At 42.0% G+C, this 18,661-nt stretch overlaps 1 protein-coding gene across 7 annotated transcripts; it reads right to left on the bottom strand.

The window, feature by feature from the left end:
* Positions 1-638: 638 nt before the first annotated feature.
* Positions 639-6,185, bottom strand: USP51 (ubiquitin specific peptidase 51). 7 transcript variants are annotated; one of them, XM_066249480.1, is made up of 5 exons: positions 6,064-6,185; positions 5,778-5,986; positions 5,488-5,626; positions 5,155-5,268; positions 639-4,975 (listed from the first exon to the last, which is right to left on the bottom strand). In XM_066249480.1, the coding sequence occupies exons 3-5, from the start codon at positions 5,525-5,527 to the stop codon at positions 2,778-2,780; spliced, it is 2,352 nt and encodes a 783-aa protein (XP_066105577.1). In that variant the 5' UTR covers positions 5,528-5,626; positions 5,778-5,986; positions 6,064-6,185; the 3' UTR covers positions 639-2,777. The 7 variants fall into 7 exon arrangements, with proteins under 7 accessions (XP_066105577.1, XP_066105581.1, XP_066105579.1 ...); XM_066249484.1 differs by lacking the exon at positions 5,488-5,626 and having other exon boundaries at positions 639-4,941; positions 5,778-6,176; XM_066249482.1 differs by lacking the exon at positions 5,488-5,626 and having other exon boundaries at positions 5,778-6,175.
* Between the last annotated feature and the right edge of the window lie 12,476 nt (positions 6,186-18,661).

Genomic DNA, 18,661 nt, shown 5'->3' with positions numbered 1-18,661 from the left:
CGTAGCCCGAGTGATATGTCCAACTCCGGGGAGGGGTGAGAGGAGCAATAGAAAGTGATTGATAGCCCCACTGAAACCACAAAGAATGGAGGAAGAGCTAGAATGCTAAGCAAAGTACAGCTCTTCACCAAACACAGCCACCACACATCACTCCTTTGTTGCACAAAGTCATGATGTGCCATGTGATATAAAGCACTGTGTAATGGTGAGGTACACTGTCTCCTGGGAAGGTAAACTCATGTGGTGGCACACCATGGGGAGGTAATACACAACTGTAATGTAAGAGACACTGTGGGGATCTTAGGGACACTGTAGTGCAGGGCAGTGTTGCCACACTCACACCAAAGAGCCCAGCTCTGTACTTCAGCTGCTGCCCTCCCTTGCCTCCCAATCACTCATGACTACCAATTCTTAGGCCTGCGTTCTTTCCCTTGCACTGTACCTGAGACTTCCTTTGTACAACCTGGCTATTTCCTCACTTGGCATCTCCTTTATTAAGCCACCCCCTGAAGCTGTGTAGCTTGATACTGTCTTTGAGAAAGATACAACACTGATCACACTGTATTATAGCACTGGGCATTTAATGAGGGCTTGATGGGTGGATGAGAGGGTTAGTCGAGCAAATAACTCAAGTCATCTTCATATTCAACAACCATTTATTAACACAGAAATGAATAAGGCTTGGCCCCCATTGTCAGAATGCTTGTTGCAGAGGGGCAGACAATCACAAAGCTGCATTAGAATCACAGTAGTATAATACTATCACTGAGGTACAGACAAAATACTTCGGAGGCACTGTGAGAGGGATACACAGGTGAGGGAGAAACAATTTTCCAATTTATACCTGACTACAGAATTCAGGGGAGGCTCCAGAAAAGTCATTTATGAGTTGAGTCTCACAGAAATAGAAGCCACCAGGTGAACAATGAAGAAAGGAGCCCTACAGGCAGAGTCTCAGAGATACAGGTAAGGTCAGGTACGTGAGGGGTTCAGGGAACCAGGCATGAATGATGGAATAAGGGGAAAAGGATAAGAGTAAGGAATGAGTAGAACTGTCAAGCACAAGCTCTACTGTGGAAATTTAAAGGTCTTGTTTCTCCATAAAGAAAGGGAAGGAGAGGAGTGGGAGATCCTAAGATATAGGTCCCTGCCACTTCCTCAATCAGGCCACTGGGCTCAAACACCAAGGACAGAGCTTCACAGTTGTGATCTAATATCCCTAAGCCACTAAATTGTCAAAAGCCCCTTTACAGAAGGGAATCATTTGTATGAATGCAGTTCTAAATGGAAAAGAGTCCCTACTATACATATCTTTCTCAGATGCTGCTGATTTTGCCTAAGAAATAGCTCTACTTCCTTCAGGAAATCAGATGGGATGCGGAACTTGAAGGAAGGTGGGTTAGGGTTGAAGCCTTGCAGTGATCTCACAACTGAATTGTAAAATGATGGTTATTAAAGTCTCTATTTTTTACAAAATTCTATTTATGTGTAACATAAAACTAAAAAAATATATTTACAAACCCCTTTGTCTTATTATTCCTGTCTCCTCCATTTACTTCATTCATACCCGTATACATTTTAATACCCTTAAATTAAAAAACTTTTAAGCTTTTTAAATTTTGGTATCTTTCTATTTAAATATATTTAACGTTTTTTACTTTTCAATTTTTATTTAAATGTTATTTTAAAGTTTTTTAAAATTTTATCCTTCTGGATTAGTTTTTATTTCTATCTCTCAAATTCAACTTATCTAAAGTTCTTTGTATATTTTTAAATCCTCTATTCTCTAATTTTTAGTTTTAAATTAAAAAATTTTAAATAAATTTTGTATTTTTGTCTTGAATTGTTCTAAATATTCCTTTTAAAACTTTTCTCTAAACTTAAATTTGAATTTTCATTTCAGTCTATATTTTTGAAAATTTATTTCTTAACAAACTTTCATGAATTTTGCTAACCTTTGACTTTCAATATATATATTTTATTTTAATTTTAAAAGACTTATTTAACAGTTTACTTCACTTAAACTTTTAAGTTTCCTTCTTTTTTACCTTTTAATTTTTAAAGCTGATTCTAACTTTTTGGTAAACTTTCATTTTTAATCTTTTCCCTTGTTTTGTTCATTTTACCTTTAATTTAAACTAAGAATTTCTAAAATGTTTTTAAGCCCTATTTTAATAATTCTGAACTTTTAAATTAAAACTCTCCATTTGTAAAGCATTTAAAAATATCTAACTTAAAATTTTTCAACATTTAAAACATTTTTCTTTTTCAAAATGTTTTTCTTTTAAAAATTTCTTTTAAAATATTTTTTTTTTTTCAAATTATTTGGTCAGCCACAGCTGGAAGACCAACTGTGAAACTTTTTGCTAAATACTCTTAATTCCCAATATATTTGTAGAAACAAATGACATATAGTAGTTCCAGAACATATCTATTCCCACTCTACCCACATAAAACAGTCTTTTTATTTACGCTTTATGTGACCATTCCCGACCGCTCCTCCCTCCTTCCACTTAAGGCTGAATGGTCACTAGTTAGTATTTATATTTATATTTGTTTTTCCCACAGGACATGGTAAAGTATATCTTTATATTAAGTTGGTAATTGTCATATAGGTGTTGTTGTCATTGGCCATTTTAGGATGTTTTTGTGATACTTCAAGAGTTGCTCATTGCTGTATAGGTATTATCATTATCCATTCCAGGCAGGTTTATGTCATTGCAGGATGGTTGCCTATTTATTTCTTTTACTTTGTTCTGGTAAGTGGTCTGGTGAGACTAGTCTTTCTCTACAGCCTGTTTGTGATAGAATAATAAATACCCTTCACTGTAGAGTAAGTCCTCAATGGTAGCCTTGGTAATGACGGCATCATCACAGCTGAACCACTGGTCCTTTTGTTGCCGGATGAAGCTGGTGTAGTGTCCACTTTCCAAAGTTCCATGGTGATTAATCACTGCAAACAAGGAATACTTATTCTCGTTGGGTGCACAATCTGTTGGTGGTTGGCCATCTTTCATTCTGCTCTCTTTAGTGGAGGCCAAAAATGGAGTCATGTCCAGCTCCAAGGGAAAGGATATAAAAGTATTAATCTTTCGCCTCTGTTTGCCTAAATGTTCAAAACGCTTTAGATGAAAACAGGCCACAATGGGTAATTTCTTCATTGTGAGCTGTTTGGTAGATTCCTGATAGCTTTGGCAATTATTACATTTGATTTTGGCACTGCTTCCTAGGTGCTCTGGCCTTGTAAACCACTGTAGGCAATCTGTGAGTGAGGGGATTCCTGGTATGTGGTCATTCCTACTCACTGTGCCGTCAGCCCTCTCTGGACTCTGGGAACTTAATGTGGCACAAGAGCCAGGCAAGTCCAAACTGATGTCCCAGCATGGGTCTATTGTGGTGGAGACGCTATGGCAAGCTTGACATGTGACATCTGACTGCAAGCCACCTGTAAAAATTTGGTCTATAATGCAGTTACAGCAGTTGGAGTTACTATCTTCCTGCCCAACACTGTCATCTTTGCTGTGTCTATGCAGCACATCTAATATCGCAATAAGGAACTCATGGGCATCCTGCTGCCTGTACCCTGCTAAGTGCTCTGCGTGAATCCATATCAAGTGCAGTAACTTATAAGGAATGTGAGGAGTTCGGCTCCCAGAATACATCGCATGAAAAAGTGAAGACATTTCACAAACAAGACACAAACTAGGGCTTGTCATTACACATTTGTGCTTGCTGGAGAGAAAGAAATCTTTCAGTAGAGGAATATGGGTAAGTGCCTGGACAATGCAATTCATAAAGCAGGTATTCCCAAGATTGATTAGCCCTCTCAAGCCTACAGTATAGACTGACTTTTTTCTCCTCTTTTTCTTGGGTTTCACCAATTTTGGATCCTGTTCCTTTGACTCACGGGTTGACTGCTTCTCTTGAACACCTGATTCCATACACTGTTGTTGAGAAACATTTGCTGAGGTGGAAGATAACAATTTCAAAATTTTCTCTTTTGTTTCTTTGGCAATCTGTTCTATGTCTTTGTCATATACATAATCCTTACACATAAAGCAATATATAACCCCATGATAGAGGTCGACAGCTAAATTGTGCTGTTTTGTTTCTGCATGTTTATGAATATGTTTTTCAGTAAAGCAGCCAAAAAAGATACAGGAGAGACAAGAGTGGAGTCTGTTCATATGGGTACTACATACATGACAGATGCACGACTTTGCCTTACGCTTCCTAGTCTCTGGGGTCCCACTCCAAATGAAACGCTGGTAGATCAACCGAAGATTCCTCTGCCAGTTCTTCGCAGTCTTAAAGTTCTTCACGTGAGAGCAGCCTGTAGGACCCTGATCAAGTTCCACCTCCAGCAGCCAGTCCCCAAAGCCCCTTCGGTCCCCAGAGCCCCCTAAGTCACCAAAATAGCTTTGCCGCTCCTGGAGCCTGGGCGCCTGGGGCCTGGTCGCCAGCCGGGGTCTACGCCGAGGTCTGCGCCAGGACCGGGGCCCCAGAGGCAGCGGAGGAGGGTAAGCAAGGGGAGGGGGTGGGGCCCAGGGCCCTGGCAGGCCTCGGGCACTGGCCCGGGGATGGGGATAGGAAAGGGGATGGGGCCGAGGGCGGGGCTTGCGACGCGAGGAAAGGGGAGAGAAGCTGCTGTGCCAGTGAGGGGGGGTTGAAGGGAGCACCTTCTCGTCGCCGCGGCTGCTGTTGCTCCACGTCAGGTTATCCTCAGGCGCGGGCTTACGCTCCAGCAATGGCTCCAGCTTCATCTCCTCAGTTTCCTGGCCTGCACACGCCTTCGTCGCCCCCTCTGCTTCCTCCATTTCCCCCGCCTTCTCTGCCGCCTCCTCGGACGAGGCTCCTCCCCCACCTCCCGAGCTCCACTGGATCAAAGAGGTGGAGGGCAAGGAAGCTTCTGGAACTTGGGCCATCAGCTTACCGCCGGGCCTGGGGAGAAAGGCGTTTGGAATCGGAGCTGCGACTGTAGAAGGAATGAGATGGACTGCTGTGAATGATCTGGCTAGCTTCATGGCCGCGGCAGGCCATTAGCGCCCCCAAGACCTTTCCACCCGCCCTTGAACTAAGCCGCGGACGCTGCAGACTCCACCCCCTCTATGCAGAGGTTCCCAAGCTAGTGAGGAGACCGATCGAGGTGGTTACCTGTTTTAAAGGCGATCGGATGATGCCCGGGGCGGACGGGGATGGAGCGGTGTATCGGGGGGAGGAGGAAGCAGGAGGAGAGTGGAAAAGGTGGGGGCGGTGGTACGGCCTGAGCTTTAGGATGGAAAGAGATGTAATCTTTGAAAAAGGCGCCACCCTCTGACTGCCTTTCCTGCGCCTTGAGCAGCCCCACTTTAACACAGCTTCCTCTGACGTTCATTCCTTATATCCTAAACCACACTTGGGTCAACATTTTACCTTAAAAATGGCGGAAGGGGTCCACCTATGGAAAATGGGCTCGGGGAAGAAGAAGGGCCCTTGCTCCCACCTTACCTATGTTTCTGGGGCTGTGTTCCGCCTTGTGCCCCCACATCCAACCGCAGTCTTTTGGTCAGCCACGCTCTTGCGCCCTCTCACGCTCCTTCGTGCTCGGTTCCCTCTCACACCTCGTTTCTTGCTTCACCCTCATTCCCTATGATTCCCCCGAGAATTTGGATTCCCACGCCCTCTGCGCGCTCGCCGTTCCCATCTTCAATGCTCAATCCTCAATGTCCCTACCCCTTCCCGTCCTCGCCCCCGCCTCCGCAGCGCCCCCAGCCCCGCTGTTTAAAGGTCCGGGTTACCTTGGGCCTCAGGCGCGTGATTCAGAACGTCAGCAGCCGCTGCTGTCCAGGCGCTCCTCAGCCAGCCTTCTCGCCTGACCTCTCCTCAGGGCTGGTCACAAGGGGGCCGCCCCTGGCCCCTCCCCTCTCGACGTTCAGGCCCCCAGCCCCGGATTCTGCCCTCCTGCAGTGATGAATGGCGCTGCTGTCCCGCGCAGACAAACCTCTTCCTGAAACAGATTCTACTGGAAGTAACCACAGCGACGGATTCTAGAGAAAGCCTCTGAAATGGAGGTTCTGGCCTCACCTGGCTCCAGGCCCGCACTGCACAGAAAAAAAGATTCACTGGGGGAGGGGGTGTTGCAGGGATGGCAACTCCAAGGCAGGAATCCCTCAGGGACCTATCAGAGTCCAGTATCTGGGAGTTAAGTGGAGGGAGGTGTGTTATTCTGGAGTGTTAGGAGAGGAAGCGTAAGCAATAGCGTCAGGAGAGCCCCAGGCACTTGCTAGCTGTGCGAGCTGAGATAAAATACCTAACCTCTCTGAGCCTTAGTTTACCATTTGTTAAACAAAAATGGAAATAATTCTAACCTATTATAAACACTAAGTCAGTATCTATAAATTAAAAGGTCTTTATGGCAAGCTTTATCTTTTACACTTTTCTTTCTCAATCCCCACCTTAGAATCAGCCTATAATGCCTGATTCTTAAAAGTATAGCAAAAGAACACTTCTCTGTTGAAGCTCTCCCAGAGTTATTGCTCAGTTCACTGGATTATCTCTCCTAAGCAGTTCATGTACATGAGCTTGCAGTCAACAAATACACATGAATTCCTTAACTACTACTGTGCTAGGGTGTGCTGTGAGAAATGCAGATTAAAAATATTTGTGTCCAGGAGTTCATAACCCAGGAGATTTTTCCTTCCCTTTAGCAGATCCAGAATCCAAAGAAACAACCCCCGTGAAAGGCTACCTTCAGGACTTGTTTCCCTCCCTGTCCAATCCCAAGAATATTCCTACTTATCATTGAGGATGTCGAGTGCTGCGTTTAATTCCTCTAGGACAGCCATTCACCTCCTTTGTAAACATCATGATTAGGATTCGGTTTTCTCAGGCTTGGGAATGCTATCTTGTAGGTGCCTTCCTAAAATTGATGTCTAACAGTCATTATTTGAATTTTCACAGATCAACATCGTCTTGGAGTGAAGAACTACTGTAACTCTCCCAGAACAAAGAATGGCTATAGGTTTAAAGGTTCAAGTAACAGTCTTCCTTCAGAGGAATGTATCTTAAGGAACATTTGCCTGGGAAACACACAATTATCTTATACTTTGCCATCATTAGTAACTGTGTCTGTGATTTTAAGCAAGGTACACATCATCTTTAGAATTCAGTTGCCTCAGTCAGAAAAGAGGGAGTCTAACCTGTTAGCAGTTATTACCAAACACTCCAGGCGACTTAGAAGGAATCCTAATGAGGTTTCCAATTCACAGATACTTGGCCACCAACTGAGCTAAAGGCCATGTAGCTGACTAGAAAGGCCACTGCCACTCTCTTAGTTCTAACTGCCAAAACCTCACACACCAGAGAAGGAACACTTAACTGTTTTCAGGCTAGAGATTTTAGTTTCTCGGAATGCCAGTAAGCTCTCAGTACAGGACTCTTGAAAAGGAGCCTCAGAAGATGGGGTGAAGCCATCAAACTGCAGTGCCTTTTGGTATGTTAGTTTTTCTTCCTCTGGAGTTTTCAAAGGACTTTTAGTAAAATAATAATAATCATAACAAGGACAGCAGGGTTTTCCAACGTCATGAAAATTCGACCTGTGTAAATATTAGAGATTCAGATGTGGGATTTAGAAAGATTACACTGGAGAACTGAGGGGGCGCACACACAGGGCAGCAGTGAGCTGAGAAAAGCAGAAATGTAGTCACCAGTGGGTGCTCAGGAGGACTTTGAGAGGAAGCAAGGTCAAAAGAAATGGCGTGCCCTCCTCCTGCTAGTGAGTAAGTAGGTGACCTGGAAGGTGAAGACTTCTGGTGGCCGGAGGGGCAAGCCTCTCCTACCTCCCTGGCTCCCTTCCCTCCATCCAAATTACCCTTTGCTTTGAGTGATCCTTCTTTGGTATAAATCTGGAGTAGGGTAAGAAAAGCTCAGTGGCCCTGGAAATCCCAGCAATGCCACCCCTTCCTGAAAAAGAGCCAGTCATTGCCCCCGCATACTGGCCTACACCATCCAGACCAAACCTTGTGATTTCAATCCACCTCTTGACTATAGAGTTCTCAGGGCTACAACAGAGAGATAAAGTAGGTCCTCAGGATTCCATGATGACGCCAGAGTAACCCCAGAGGTCCTGCTCCAACTACATCCCCAGAGTTGGCTTCAGTCTAAACTAATCTCCAGCGTTCTTTCTGATTTTCCCTCAGCTTTACTCCCAACTCAAGTGTTAGCTCCTTCAGGAGGCCTTCTCTGACCCCCCATATCTGGAAGAGGTCCCTCAGAATATAACAGCACTGCACAGGCAAGACCATGCTGGACCCAGCCTCCCTAAGGAGGGTCCTGTTCATTCCCTTCAATTTGGATCCTGCCTTAGCCACTCACCCTCTGCTAACTCTGACCCTCTTTCATCAAAGGGAGGCCTGCTTGAAAAAAACCACCCACAAAGAAAGATGCCTCGTGGAAGTGTAGCTGGAAAAAAAGTCAAAATCTTAATCATATAGAAGTATTTGGAGGAAAAGCTATTTGGAATTGTAGGCTAATTTATGAAGGAAAATACCCCCCCCCCCCCCAGATAAGGGTATTTGCTCAGCCACAGATAACAAAAAAGTTGCTCATTTTGAATTAGCAGATCTAGATAGAAGTGCTGATTCAGTCATTTGCTGGCTGTGTAACGAAAATAAGGCCCCAAAATGTATGTTTCTGACAATTTACCAGCTAATACTGGTGCTGAATGCTTGTGCTTCTGATTTGAAGACTGCACTTTGAGAACCACTGCTGTAGGTTAATGTATAAAGAACCACAGTTAAAGGCCATCTGGCCTTATGGTTTTCTAGCTGCAGCAGGTTTTGGGGTGGAGTGTAATAGGAAAGGGACGTATCTGGAAAAAGCCTGCTTCTATGCTCCTGATGCCTCAGGACCTTTAAAACAGGACCCCTGCAACCTCATGCAGCATCTCTCTCCCAGCCTGGGCCACTTCTCAATCATCTCCCTTCTCTGAAGCTAGCATTCCAACAAGACTTGCAGCCATTGCCTATCCCTGACTAGGTCTGCAGGGGGAGTGCTGTGGACTAGGTTCAGGTCTTTAGGGAACCACATTGCTTGCTCCTCTGGCCCCTTCTCCTCTGGGTCATTTGTGCTCCCTTTCTTCCCTGTGCCCAACTCCCAGCTTGTCTACTTCTAGCCAGCTCACTGACCCATGATGACTCCCTTTGGCCTCTTGGTTTTCTTAAATGGACAAACTTCCCAACTTACTCTAACTCCCCCCACCCCCAAATATACCCAACCTCAACTTCACTTTTTGCCCTTTATGACTCTATTGCCTTAACAACAGACATCTCTATATTGTTCCTGTCTGTAAGATAACATACGTGAGAACACCCAGCATGTCACCCCAATCCCTTCCCTTCCTCATGGATTCTCATTTCAAAACATCTAGCATAGACATTCTCAAACTTTTGGTGCCTTGAGTCACATTGACAGCTGGATGTAGCCTGTGAGTCTCTTAAGATACTAATATTGTTTTTAATAAAGGCATAAAATTAAATGCACAGGATCATAATATTTATTAAACAGAAATATGATTTAAGTTAAAATACACTGCTCACAAAAATTAGGTGATCAGGGAACGTGCAGATACTCCAGTACTTTCAGCCTTTTGTATAGTGCATTTTCACCAATGAAATAAAAGTTGGTTTTGCATCTCATTTGCATAATTGAACAACTTTCTTTGACTTGTCGTATGCTTTTTTTTTTGGAGACAGAGAGAGAGAGAGAGAGAGAGAGAGAGTCAGAGAGAGGGATAGGGATAGACAGACAGGAACTGAGGGAGATGAGAAGCATCAATCATCAGTTTTTCGTTGCGACACTTTAGTTGTTCATTGATTGCTTTCTCATATGTGCCTTGATCGTGGGGCTACAGCAGACCGAGTAACCCCTTGCTCAAGCCAGAGACCTTGGGTCCAAGCTGGTGAGCTTTGCTCAAACCAGATGAGCCCGTGCTCAAGCTGGCGACCTCAGGGTCTCAAACCTGGGTCCTCCACATCCCAGTCCGACGTTCTATCCACTGTGCCACCGCCTGGTCAGGCTTGTTGTATGCTTTCTTGATGTTCTTGTTTAATAAAAAAATCAAATGCTTCTTTTTTTATTGCCTCATATTCATTTTGAAATATCCCCTGATTTTTGTGAGCAGTGTATATATGTGTTTACTTAACACATTGAATAACAATATCTAGTGCAGGGGTCCCCAAACTACGGCCCTCAGGCCACATGCGGCCCCCTGAGGCCATTTATCCAGCCCCCGCTGCACTTCCGGAAGGGGTACCTCTTTCATTGGTGGTCAGTGAGAGACGCAAAGCATGGCATCGCTCACATACAGTACTACTTCCAGTGACGTGGGATGCACGCCTCACGGCTCCGGCAGCACGTCATATCACTTGTTACATCTAGCAGTGACAAATATGGAACTGGACATTGACCATCTCATTAGCCAAAAGCAGGCCCGTAGTTCCCATTGAAATACTGGTCAGTTTATTGATTTAAATTTACTTGTTCTTTACTTTAAATATTGTATTTGTTCCTGTTTTGTTTTTTTACTTTAAAATAAGATATGTGCAGTGTGCATAGGAATTTGTTCATAGTTTTTTTTTAGTCTGGCCCTCCAATGGTCTGAGGGACAGTGAATTGGCCCCCTGTGTAAAAAGTTTGGGGACCCCTGATCTAGTGGTTAACATAATAACTACCACAGTTTCAAAGTATTGATGAGCATAAACAGTACTTTGAGAAATGTGAAACAATGTAACCTGAAAAGAAAATCTTTACTGGAGATGTAATACTAATATTACTGTGGTCTCTTGACTAAGTTCATAACTGAAGGACATGTTCAATTTTCCTGAGAAGTAGGTGAAAATAAAGACAAGTCTTTTTCTTATCCATTTGCATAGACCTCTGAATTTTATTTCCTGGCTGCTCTTGCCTCATAATGCTATGAGCACTTTGTCTGCTTAGTGGACAAATATATTACAAACCATCTGTTAAGTGCATATTATGTGCCCTTATTTCTACACCCGTTAAAATCTATTTGATCACTTGTGATGCAAGGCAGGTATTGTGATTCACACCTTACAGTTGGGAAAATAGAGGAATCATTTCACACTGCCCCAAGATCCCACAGATGAGAATGGGGAGTGCTAGCCCTAGAGCCTCCAGAACATTTGACACAGTGCTATATATTCTGTCTCCTTACCTTTATTTGCTTTAGCTCTATGTAGGGTAGGATGTAATGGGGACATGTGCTCAGTTTCACACAAAGGGAAATTTTGTTTTCCATTATTTATGAAGCACTCAGTGCTCTAGAACATAATTAAATTACATACTTGATACTACTAATTTTATTTTTACATTAATTTTTTATTTCAGTTATTGTTGAAGTCATTGAGTACAATATTTTGGCATCTAAAATTTTAAGATTTTTTAAATTAAAAAAGCTAAATCATGAAGAATCAAGAAACCACCAATTTGAGATAATTCTCTAAACTTTTATGTTAAATATAAGAGCTATGAATCTTCTGAATTTCTGGGAGAACAAAAGAGGATATTACAAAGGAAATGCTGCCTGGCCCATCTCATTGCATTGTAAAAAAAATAGTCTGTATCATCTTTCAAACAGTATAATATTCTGTAAAAATAAGACACTAGACATATCTGACATGAAAATCAACCCAATTATTTAATTGTAGAGAGAAATGGATTACTTTATGTATCTGGTTTTAAAATTTGTATTTTATGTAGATAATAGGTACAGGCAGAAAATTCAAAACGGGCACAATTGTATATAGTAAAATGTTTTCCTCCCCGACCCCATTCTCCATCTTCTCCTTGCAGGAGACAGCCACTTTTTATTAACTTTCATGTGTATCCTTCCAGAATTATTCTATGGAAATACAAATCTAAATAGGTACAGTCAGTTCATTTTTAGCACAAATGGAAGCAATAAGATATCATGCTTCAAAGTGTTTTTTATTTTTATTTTATTTTTTAATTTATCTTTTAGGGTGGAGAGAGAGAATGGGAGAAAGACAGGGAAGAGAAAGATGAGAAGCATCAATTCGTAGTTGCTTCAATTTTAGATTTTTTCTTTGTTCACTGATTGTTTCTCATAGGCACATTGACCCGGGGGTGGGAGAGTGGTTCCAGCCAAGCCAATGACCCCTTGCTCAAGGCAGTGGCCTTGGAATTCAAACCAGCAATCTTTGGGCTCAAGCTAGTGACCTTAGGATCATGTTTATAATCCTGCGCTGTAACTGAGGACCCCTGTGTAAAGCTGGTGACTCGCAAACAAGCTGACGACCTTGGAGTTTTGAACCAGGGACCTCAGCATTCCCAGTTGACACTCTATCCACTGCATACCACCGGTCAGGCCTTCAAAGTATTTTTTGAACAATGTGTCCTAGAAAACATTCCACATCAGAATATAAAGAATTACAAATTTGCAATTGTGTAGAATGTATAAGTCTGGAGATATAATGTACCTGATAAAGATACTTAATAATACTGTATGAGGTCCTGGCCGGTTGGCTCAGTGGTAAAGCATTGGCCTGGTGTGTGGATGTCCTGGGTTCAATTCTTTGTCAAAGCACACAGGAGAAGCAACCATCTGCTTCTCCACTCCTCTCCTATTTCTTCTTCTCTCTTCTCCTCCCACACCATAGTTCAGTTGGTTCAAGCACATTGCCCTGGGTGCTGAGGATGGCTCCATGGAGCCTCCTCCTCAGGCACTAAAAATAGTTTGGTTGCAAGAATGGCCCCAGATGGGCAGAGCATTGGCCCAAGTCAGAGGTTGCCAGGTGGATCCCAGTTGGGGCATATGCAGTAGTTTGTGTATCTATCTCCCCTCCCCTCAGTTGAAAAAGAAAAAGAAAAAAATAATACTATATGAAATACTGAGAATTTGCTGAGAGAATAGATTTCAGGTGCTCTCATCTTACATGCAGACACACACACAAACAGTAAATGAGGAGATATGTTAATTAGCTTCACTGTAGTACTCATTTCAATATGTATATGAAATCAACACATCATGTTCTACACCTTAAATATATACTACATTTATTTAAAAAATCCTTCTTTTAAAAAGTGTGATAGGGTGCCTGACCAGTGTTGGCACAGTCGATAGATCATCCACCTGAAATGCTGAGGTCCCAGGTTTGAAATGCAGAGATCGCCTGCTTGACTGCAGGCTCATCCAGCTTGAGCATGGGCTCACCAGCTTCAGCAAGAGGTCACTGGCTTGAGCGTAGGATCACGGATATGATCCCATGGTTACTGGCTTGAATCCAAAGGTCTCTGGCTTGAGCCCAAGGTTGCTGGCATAACAAAGGGATCACTGGCTTGGCTGAAGCCCCCCTGCACCCCCATCAAGGCACCTATCAGAAGCAATCAATGAACAACTTAAGGGCTGCAATTACAAGTTGATTATTCTCATCTCTTTCCCTTCCTGCCTGTCAATCTGTCTCTCACTCTCTCTATCTCTATCTGGCAAAAATACTGCAATATGGTAATTATTATTTTATTTTAATTTTTAATTTATTCTGTTTATAGGGTTTCAAGTGTCCATCTCAATATAATATAATACCCTTTACACATGGCATCATGTTCCCCTAGCCCCAAGCAAAGTATCTTTCCATCCCCATTTTTTCCCTTTGCTCTCCCACATCCACACCCCCCTTTTCCCTCTGGCTATTGCTACTCAGTTGTCTGTATGTATGCGTTAGGTATTTATGGTTTTGGCTAATCCTTTCACCTTCTTTAATCTTGTACCCTTTTCCCCCTTCCCTCTGACAGCTGTCCATCTGTTCCTGAGACCCTGCCTTTGTTTCTATTTTGTTACTCAGTTTATTATGGTCATTAGAGTCCAATATGAAATCATATGGTATTTGTCTTTCTCTTCCTGACTTATTTCACTTACCACAATAATCTTCAGGTTCATCCATGCTGTCACAAAAGGTAAGATTTCCCTACTTTTTATGGCCATGTAGTATTCTGTTCTGTATATGTACCACAGCTTTTTTATCCACTTGTCCACTGATGGACACTTGGGCTGTTTCCAGATCTTGGCTATTGTAAACAGTGCTACAATAAACATGGGGGGGGGGTGCATATCTTCTTTTGAATTAGTGTTTTGAGATTCTTAGGATATACTCCTAGAAGTAGGATAGCTGGGTCATAATGGAGTTCCATTTTTACTCTTTGGAAACACCATACTGTTTTCTATAGTGACTGCATGAGTCTGCATTCACACCAGCAATGCAGGAGGGTTCCTTTTCCTCCACATCCTTCCCAGCAATTGATTTGTTAATGAAAGCTATTCTGGCACCTATGAGATGTATCTCATTGTTCTTTTAATTTGCATTTCTCTGATGATTTGTGACCTTGAGCATTTTTTTTTTCATATTTCTCTTGGCCATCTCTATGTCTTCTATGGAACAGTGTCTATTCAGGTCCTTTGCCCATTTTTTAATTGGATTGTTTACCTTCCTGATGTTGGGTTTTAGAAGTTCTTTCTAAATTTTGGTTATTAATTGCTTATCAGTCATATCAGTGAATATATTCTCCCATAGAGTATGTTGTCTTTTTATGTTGTTAATACTGTTTGTTTTTTTTTTTTGTTTTTTTGCTGGGCAATAGCTTTTTAGTTTGATATAGTCCCATTTGTTTATTTTGTCTTTTATTTCTCTTGCCAGAGGAGATATTTCGGCAAAAATATTGCTTCATGAGATATCCAAGACTCTACTGTCTATATTTTCTTCTAGGATTTCTATGTGTTCACCACTTATATTTAATTCTTTTTATCTATTTTGATTTTATTTTTGTGAACAGTGTAAGTTGGTGGTCTAATTTCATTTTTTTGTATGTACCTGTCTAATTTTCCCAAAATGATTTATTAAATAGACTGTCTTAACTCCATTGAATACTCTTATGTACTTTGTCAAATATTAATGGACCATAAAGACATGTGTTTATTTCTAGGTTTTCTGTTCCATTCCATTGCTCTGTATGGCTTTCCTTATGCCAATACCAGGTTGTTTGATTACAATGGCCTTATAGTACAGATTGATATCAAAAGTTTAACACTTCCCACTTTGTTTTCAATTTTCAACATTGCTGAGGTTATTTGGGTTCTTTTTGGTCCCATATAAATTTTTGTAATACTTGTTCTAGATTTGTGAAGTATGACATTGGTATTTTAGTAGGGATTGCATTGAATCTATAGATTGCTTTCGGTAGTATAGACATTTTAATGACGTTAATTCTTCCTGTTCATGAAAACGGAATATGCTTCTGTTTATATCTTTCTCAATTTTTTTCAGTGTCTTAGAATTTTCCAAGTACATGTCTTTTATCTCTGTTGTTAAATTTATTTCTAGGTACTTTATTTTATTTTGTTGCAACACTGAAGAGGATTGTTTCCTGAATTTCTCTTTCTGACAGTTTATTATTGGTGTATAAAAATGCCACTGATTTCTGAATATTAATTTTATATCCTGCCACCATGACAAATTCATTTTTAAGATGTAGTAGTATTTTGGCTGAGACTTTAGAGTTTTCTATGTACAGTAGCATGTCACCAGCAAATAATGACAGTTTTACATATTTTCCAATTTGAATGCCTTTTATTTCTTTTTCTTGTCTGACTGCTGTGGCTAGAAATTCCAGAACTATGTTGCATAAAAGTGATGAAAAGAAATACTCCCTTCTTTTTCCTGATTTTAAGGGAATTGCTTTTACTTTTTGCCCATTGAGTATGATGTTGGCTGTCAGTTTGTCATCTATGGCCTTTATTATGTTGAGGTATATTTCCTGTATTCCCACTTTGCTGAGAGTTTTGATCTAAATGGGTGTTGGATTTTATCACATGCTTTTTCTGCATCTATTGATATGATCACACAATTTCTATTCTTCATTTTGTTTATGTGATAAATCACACTTCTAGATTTGCAAATATTGTACCAGTCTTGCTTCCCCAGAGTAAATCTCACTTGATTATGATATATGACCTTTTTCCTCTATTGCTGGATCTGGCTTGCTAATATTTTATTGAAAATTTTAGCATCTGTGTTCATCAGGGATACTGACCTATAGTTTTCTTTCTTTGTAGTGTTTTTACATGGTTTTAGAATTAGGATAATGCTTGTTTTATAAAATGAGCTTGAAAGCCTTCCTGCCACTTGAATTTTTTGGAATAGTTTGAGAATGATAGGTGTTACTTCTTCTTTGAATATTTGGTAAAAATCTCTTATGAAGCCATCTGGTCCAGACTTTTTGTTTTCCGAGCATGTGTTTTTATAAACTTAAAGATAGTTCCATGAACCCATGTTCCCCACAAAGACATCACAACAAATTTGAGAGTCATAGTAGAACTTTCAAATACACAGACAATATTAGTAGACAAAGAAATATGACCCAAATGAATCAACAAGACAAAACCCAGAGGGAAAGTGGGGAGGGATGGAGATAGGAGGAGGAGTGCAAAGAGCATGAAATGGGAGTGGAAAGGGGCTTTCCATGGGGCACGGGGGGAGTGATGGAGGGGGTAGGCCCGCAGGCGTCCCCAAACTACATTCTGCAGGCTTCATGCAGCCCCCTGAGGCCATTTATCCGGCCCCCTGCCGCACTTCCGGAAGGGGCACCTCTTTCATTGGTGGTCAGTGAGAGGAGCACTGTATGTGGCGGCCCTCCAAGGGTCTGAGGGACAGTTAACTGGCCCCCTGTGTAAAAAGTTTGGGGACCCCTGGCAGGGTATTATATTGAGAGGGACACTTGAAACCATGTTAACAAATTAAAAAAAATTTTAAGTGTAAACTTTATATTTGAATGAATGCAAAAGATTTCTACCTTGATAATTTTAACCAGATCCATAATGGTAGATAAATTCGTACTTTTCTCATTTTAGTCATTACAAATGAAACAGTAAAGAAAATACACGTGTAACTGGCATTTCACATTTCACACTTCACACATCTGCCTATCATTGGACCAAAAACCTGGAAATGTATTCAAATCTGTTTGCTGTGTGTCGAATGAGAGCCTGGCTGGGAACTCACACTCAGGGTGAGTCGCACACTCAGGTCACATCACAAAACGTGATGCAACAATGACTGATCCATTACTGTGAATCTCAAATCACGCCTGTCATCATCAATAGTAAGGGCACAAAACAGCTCAGCAACTAGGGAAGGCTGTATTCCATGCGGAATCCATCTGACACTAAAAGCACTGTTGCTTTCACCCATATCTTGGGAGCTGCCATAAGAGTTCTGTACTTTCCCCCAAGTCAACCTTCTGCATTCATCTGTGAAACCCAGGACTTTTCATGTCCCAGGAAGGGGTTCCCCAGGACGCGGGGCCTTTGGGGCTAAAATCAGGATAAACCTGAGCAAATCGGTTGGTTGGTCACTCTTCAACTGTTTCAACCACAAAATTTTACAAAAAGCTTTGTAAAATTTTACCTGAAATGTGAAATTTGGAAAGCACACACCTGATATAACTTACTAAACATTATTGTCTTAGCTTGAGAGAATGGAGTTGAGAAATACTCAGATGAAAATGCACTGGATTTTAAAAGATGTCACTAGTGTAAAGGTAGGGGGAAGTCTGGAATGTTAACCCATCTGTCGGGTAATTTTGCAAATGTTTTAGTTTGGTGATAAGTCATCATGTGCAATTATCTCTGGCTGGTGCACAAAGAAAAGTAAATATTCAATAGTCTTTTCCTAGTAAACTTTGTTTACCCACTTACTTTAAATAACCAGTAGAGGGGATTAGTATTCTTAAAAACGAGACATTGAGCCCTGGCTGGTTTGCTCAGTGGTAGAGCGTCGGCCTGGTGTGCAGAAGTCCTGGGTTCGATTCCCGGCCAGGGCACACAGGAGAAGCGCCCATCTGCTTCTCCACCCCTCCCCCTCTCCTTCCTCTCTGTTTCTCTCTTCCCCTCCCTCAGCGAGGCTCCATTGGAGCAAAGATGGCCCGGGCGCTGTGGATGGCTCCTTGGCCTCTGCCCCAGGCGCTCGCTAGAGTGGCTCTGGTCGCAACAGAGCGACGCCCCGGAGGGGCACAGCATCGCCTCCTGGTGGGCAGAGCGTCGCCCCCTGGTGGGCGTGCCGGGTGGATCCCGGTCGGGCGCATGCGGGAGTCTGTCTGACTGTCTCTCCCCGTTTACAGCTTCAGAAAAATACAAACAAAACACAAAAAACAAGCAAACAAACAAACAAAACTAGACATTGAATTAAGAAAAATAGGGTGAATACTTAGAGCTCAACAGCCTCCCTATGAGGACAGAGCTGATAAAGAATTTAGAAATCCTATCACGCAATGTAGATAACCTTTAACAGCGGTTGCCTGGGTAACTGTAGTTTATTCAGGAGACTAAAAGGAATATATTTGAATTTTTCACTTAAATGCTGATGCATGTATAGATGTAAAAGACCTTACCATTTGCAAAGTATTCTGAATATCACCTTCACATGTATGTGGTCTCATGTTTCTTTACCCTCGTTAAGAGGTGCAAAGGGTTCTGAAATCAGGATGGATTCTCCTCAGCTCTCAGTTGGTTCCTTGATTCCTCATTAGGATTTATCCTATTGTAGCTGCAGTTTTAACCTGTTGAGTGCCCAGGAGCAGGGCTGGGCCCACTGGG

The sequence above is a fragment of the Saccopteryx bilineata genome, chromosome X (genome assembly GCF_036850765.1).
Source record: "Saccopteryx bilineata isolate mSacBil1 chromosome X, mSacBil1_pri_phased_curated, whole genome shotgun sequence".
In the NCBI taxonomy this organism is placed as follows: Eukaryota; Metazoa; Chordata; class Mammalia; order Chiroptera; family Emballonuridae; genus Saccopteryx; species Saccopteryx bilineata.
The sequence above is the reverse complement of the archived record's forward strand: the minus strand, read 5'-3'. Positions and strand labels throughout refer to the sequence as shown.

What these genes read in the sequence shown, in the direction of transcription:
- USP51 (XM_066249480.1), bottom strand. Translation starts at nt 5,527, where the DNA reads ATGTGGGGGCACAAGGCGGAACACAGCCCCAGAAACATAG. An exon ending in ACACAGCCCCAGAAACATAG is followed by an intron (nt 5,269 to 5,487) that starts GTAAGGTGGGAG and finishes TCCATCCTAAAG; the next exon opens with CTCAGGCCGTACCACCGCCC. An exon ending in TCCGATCGCCTTTAAAACAG is followed by an intron (nt 4,976 to 5,154) that starts GTAACCACCTCG and finishes TTCCTTCTACAG; the next exon opens with TCGCAGCTCCGATTCCAAAC.